This window comes from Nicotiana attenuata, unplaced genomic scaffold, assembly GCF_001879085.1.
Source record: "Nicotiana attenuata strain UT unplaced genomic scaffold, NIATTr2, whole genome shotgun sequence".
NCBI lineage: Eukaryota > Viridiplantae > Streptophyta > Magnoliopsida > Solanales > Solanaceae > Nicotiana > Nicotiana attenuata.
In genome coordinates, this window is record NW_017677450.1 from 1 (window position 1) to 5,798 (window position 5,798).

The 5,798-nt window shown below is 39.9% G+C and overlaps 1 protein-coding gene across 1 annotated transcript; it reads right to left on the bottom strand.

Moving 5' to 3' along the window:
* Positions 1–4,810: 4,810 nt before the first annotated feature.
* On the bottom strand, positions 4,811–5,503 carry LOC109221416. The gene has a single exon (XM_019385906.1). The coding sequence runs from the start codon at positions 5,401–5,403 to the stop codon at positions 5,098–5,100; it is 306 nt and encodes a 101-aa protein (XP_019241451.1). The 5' UTR covers positions 5,404–5,503; the 3' UTR covers positions 4,811–5,097.
* Between the last annotated feature and the right edge of the window lie 295 nt (positions 5,504–5,798).

Here is a 5,798-nt window from a genome sequence, read left to right on the forward strand (position 1 = left end):
ATTCTGAGTGCCCTGGTTTCGACCCCAAGTAGAGGTTTGGTGGTTCCTCCAATTGGGATTGTAAGTGTTCCCATATTGATTTGATTGGCTCCTATTTGAATTTCCCACAAAGCAGACAGACTCTGGGTTGGCGGGGCATATGTCGCTCGTGTGTCCTTCTCCACATATTTCACAAAAAGCTTGAACCTGTTGTATCGGTTGTACTTGTTGCTTGTTGATATTCAAGTTCATCTGGTGACTTGATTGGTTAGTGTAGCAATCTGCGCTGATAATACTGAGACGACATCTAACTCAAGAAGACTTTTGCACTGTGTGTCTGCCCATCTCTCCTTGCCAATCTGGATTGCTCTTGGAGAATTTGTTCAATAATGCATATATCTCGTCAAAGCTTTTCTCCAACACTTGACCCCCAGCTGCAGCATCTACCACGATCTTTGTTTCAGAATGTAGTCCTTCTATGAAAGTGTAATCTAACACTTCATTCGTCTGATTGTGATGAGGACAGTCTCTGAGTAGCCCTTTGAACCTTTCCCAAGCCGAGTATAAAGATTCTCCCGCTTTCTGTTTGAAGGTAACTATCTCACTTCTGATCTTTGCAGTTTTGCCTGAAGGAAAGAACCTTGCCAGAAATTTTCTTGCCAAATCGTTCCATGATGTAATGGAATTTGCTGGTTCTGCTTTTAGCCATCGCTTAGCCTCACCCAACAGAGAGAATGGAAAAAGTGTGAGCCTCACATAATCTGGAGTCACCCCGTTAGTGATATAAGTATCACTAATCTCCAAGAAATTCAGAATATGCTGCTGTGGATCCTCGTGTGGAAGACCCATAAATTGCCCGTTTGCATGAAGCAGCTGGATCATGCTCTGTTTCAGCTCAAAGTGCCCAGTGATCCTAGGTTTCACTATACTGGAGGTGACATTAGCAATGCTTGGCATCGCCACCTCCTGAACAGCCATGGGTTGCTCCTCTGCCATGTCCACAGGAAATTGAACAAGTGCCTTTATATTATTTGTGTCCCTTGCTTCCCTCAACCTCCTGTGAAATGTTCTCTCAGGTTCAGGATCAAAGCCTTGAAGTCGGTCCTGGCTTCTGACCCTACGCATTCAATCAAAGTTCCTGAGATCCGAGCAATAATCAAGTAACGTTAGACTAGACGAAATAAACAATTAAAGCCAAAAACTAGAAAGTAGTTAATATCTAAGTCCTCGGAAACGGCGCCAAAAATTTGTTGCTCCCAAACGCACACGCAAGTATACGTGGCCGTACAAGTAATATAATGATAAGTTGAGTGTCGAACCCACAGAGACTTGTATAAACTACTCACTAATTCACTAAAATCATTATTCAATCCAGCTAAAAACAAAATCCAATAATATAATTATATGATACTACGATCCTAAATAATAACTAAATTATCAAGTAACAAGTTGATTGTTGTGTGTTCAGTAGAGACAAGTATTCCAGGGTTGTGATCGATTCACCAATCGTATTGTGTTCTAATTAACTCTCCCTTTCATATAATTCACTCATGGTTGCTAATTAATCGATAATTGCTCTCATAGCCTTCTCCCGAAGTACTACTCACCTATTCTCAATAGATTAACGCCTATATTCCTATGAAATCAATCTATTAAGAACGCATTAAGATCACGATATTTAATTAAGCATGTTGATTAGGTATATTCCTATCCTAACCACAAATCCGCTCCCCCTAAGGGTTAAGATCATGCTCTCTTCAATTCTCCTCTAATCTAAACACGGCTTTCCCAAGCATAGCATAGATAGTAAATAGAACCTAACTGCTGGCCAGACAATTAAGCAATTAAACACAGAATTGAAGAAACAACCATATATGAATGAATTATAATCAAGGTCAAACTAATATCGAACAACAATATTCATGGCTAAATCACAACCCCAGAACAATGGGTGTTTAGCCACTCATGATGTAATCAAACAAATTCATAAGTTTTGATTAATTGAAAAATACTGAAAAAGATGAAGAAATCCGAGTGGTTCTTGCTCCTCAACGTTTCTAGCGTGTTTTTTGCTCCAAAATCCGTCTCTCCCTTCAAAATAGGTTTTAGGATGGCTTTTATACGTGTTGGATAGGTTTAGGGCCGAAATAACCTTGTCCCGGGCGAAATAGGATAAAATTCTCGTAACTGGCGCCCAGCCCGGCGCCAGTTGCCGTCCCTAGCGCCCAGAATTTAAGCACACTGTTTTTGGCGCCACAGGTGGCGCCATGCACTGGCTGTGGCACCCCAACTGGCCTCATTTTTTATTTTGTCCGTTTTAGCTTCAAATCTTGCACGTTTTGCTCCCACTTGCTCCTGAATCATTCCTACAAGTAAAAACACTTCAAATTAATATAATTCATATCATTTAACACCCCAAATTCACGAAACAAGAGTAAAATATGAGGCGATATACATAAAAATATATATACTTTAAGCTAAACATCAAGTATCCCGTGAGTTCATGAGATATTCGAGATGATCTCCAATCTTCGAGATGTCTTTTCAAGTGAATATTGAACCCTTTTTATAGGAGCGACTTAGGATTAGAATAGAGTAGCCTCCAAGTTAGGGTTTCGATAGAGTACCTCCAAGTAATCCTAATGGACTCCTAGGATTCCAAGAGTTATCTTATAGTATCTTAGGATTTAACCCAAATTTCGTATGGGCTTGATCCGTTAAAATTTCAATGTCTACGCTAATCACCCTATTTTTATTCATGCAAGCATGTGAGAAAATGCTATAATCAATAATTGCCAAATTTTCAGTCTCCTAAGTGTGTTAACTATTATTGCGTCAAATTTACTTCTTTGGGTTGCCTTGGAATTCTGTTGATGATGGAGGGAAGGGGAGCAGAGGGAAAGGAAGGTTAAGGAGGTTTGGGTGTTACATCTTTGGGGGATCTGTCGGAATGAAACTGATAAAAAAAGGTTCATAGAAACCAGGATAATGAGGAGATAATGAAATAGCTTATGTGGATAATCAGAGCAGATACAGAGAGGTGCTTAATGGCGAAGGGCTGATAGGAAGAGTCTCAAAGTTGGTGATTCATTTGCAATTTTTGGCCTTAAATTTAATTTTGCTATATATGGCAGCTCTTTTAGTAGAATTGTTTTGTTGAGCCAAGGGTCTTCTGAAAACAGCACTCTACTTCCTCGGGTAAGAATAAGATCTGCGTACACTCTATCCTCCCCAGACCTCACTTGTGAGATTTTACTGGTTTTGTCCGTGGTGAAAAGTTTGGGTTTTTGTGCTTCTTGGGCATTTGATGAAAAGGATGCTAGTGCTTTAACTTTTCCCTAAATTTAAAAGCAACAAGTCCTTTTGGTTGAAGTTTCAACGCAACTGACAAAGTTCAGTTGGCTTTGACAGCTATTGTCTAATGAATCAACCCGAAATCAGTATGATTGTGCCCTTCAACGTCAATATGATAATAACAGTCTATTGGGCGAAGATTGGGACTAAAACTTTGGTCAGATCTGCCTGTCTCTTTATTCCTATAATGTACACAGCAGGCATGCATTTTTCTTTGACGTTTAGTAGTCTCATGGCCCTGTTTGACAGAAAGTTAGATGCTGGATACAAGATTGGTTGTACTTGCATGGATATTGGGAGGCAGAGGTGGCATTTTACTTACTCTTTTCATTTGCAAGTTGGCTTTGTGGAGCACTGGTGGTTGTGGCCATGTGGGTCGGCTGCAATGTTGCTAGGTATGCTCCACTCCCACTAGGTGCTATTCTTACTCTGTTATACATGTCAATCAAATTACAAGCTGATTTGAGTTAAAAGGTTTGGCAACAAATTAAGTTACTGTTGTGTGAATATGTTAGTCCTTCCAGTTGTATATATGCTCCCATCCCCACTAAACGCGCCCGTTCCTGTTTCTTACAGTGGAGTTGTCTGATAGTAGTGGATTTCGCAGAACTCATATAAGGAGAACGTTGTTGGTTCATTATGTAAATGCATACCCAATATTACCTTAAGTTTAACTAGCTGTTCATCACATCTCTTTGAGCAAAACCACTGAAGCTGAGTACTTTCACTGTTCCAGGAATGCATTTTCACTTTTCAATATGGCAGGAAGGTTGGCAATATAGACTTCAGCAAAATGTGTAAATTTTTTGGCATTTGACAAGTTAGACACTACCATGTTTCCAAACACCTTTGAAAATACATAGCTCTAAATGCGTACAAAGGAGAAGCCTAGATGCTCCAGTAAGGAGGTGTGAGCGACTGGCTTTGGAGGGCCCGAGAAGAGGTAAAGGACGGCCTAAGAAGTAATGGGGAGAGGTGATCAGGCAGGACATGGCGAGGCTTCAGATTTCCGAGGACATGACCCTTGATAGGAAGCTGTGGAGGTCGAGTATTAGGGTTGTAGGTTAGGAGGTAGTTGAGTCTATACTTACTTCGTACCTTTGTGAGGCTAGTCTGTGAGGCTAGTCTGGTAGGGTTTTTGTCGAAGTCAGTTAGTGGCAATGTTGCATCTTACTACTCTTTCGTTTTTCATAGTGCCTGGTCTATGTATTGTCTATCGCTTTTGCTTTGCATCTACTTTCTCATTTTCATGATGTTATTTTTCTTATGGTTTCTATTGGTGGTACTGATATTGTCTCTTTTCGTCTTTTTGAGCCGAGGGTCTTTCGAAAACAGTCTCTCTACTCCCTCGGGGTAGGGGTGAGGTTTGCGTACACACTACCCTCACCAAACTCCACGAGTGGGATTTTACTGGGTCGTTGTTGTTGTTGTTGACTTTGTAATCATGTTCCAACCAGGGCTTTATAGCTTTCAGAGGTAGTGCAAAGACCTAGGTTTCACATTGAGGTTTTGAGGTGGCATGTTACATTTCTTTCAGTCCCTCTATTGATTTTTGATACATTAGGAAAATTTTACATGTTTCTTGAGAAGTCCCTAAAAGTGAAAGGAAGAAACGAATAGATACATTACATTGAGGAGTCAATTAATTACACAACTCTACTAAAATAATAGACTTGTACATTGGGTTGGCATAATTGTTTCCATTTCTTGTCTTAGCCACTTCTAAACCTCCTTGTACAAAAACTGAGATTTCCAGAATGTTTCCTAATAACTCTTTGACTTGTCAACGTTCTGCAATGACTTGAGATTCCTCCACAAGTATTTCCCACTTGCCATGTCCACAAAAACCCAGAATCCATTTTGAATCATCTTAGGAAAGTTACATGGAAATTTCACCTCAAGGGAATCGAACTCTTGTTTCTCTTTCTGGGGAGCATTAGTTGTTTCAAGCATAGAATCCTCAGGAATTGTAAATTCTATATCTGGCGAAGAAGAACGAACCGTCCTCCAAGCTACATAACCAGCCAATAATGCCGAAAAGAACACCAATATAAATCTTAAAGGACACATGATGATATTTTCCCCAGAATTTCTATGTAAATATCTGCAACCTCGAATGCCTAATTTATCTGCTAAAAGCTAGAAAGTGGTTGCCTTTTTATATAGTGTTGACAAAGCGCGTACCTAATCCTGGAAGAAAAAGGAGAAGAAAGAAGAGAAGGGGTTTTGTGGGGCCCGGGAGGAGTAGTTGGCTGAATTTTATGACTAATTCCCTTTGTTTTAGGTTTAGGTGATGGGATATGGCAACTGCAGCTGCAGCTGCATGTGATGATTTTTCAAATCGCTATATATTTATTATTTACTACGTCAACCCAATATTCGCGCGTGCATCTAGAAACATCCTTTTTTTTTATTTGGGGGAAGTTTTCTTTTCTTTGGAAGAACTGTTTCTTTTTATATCATTT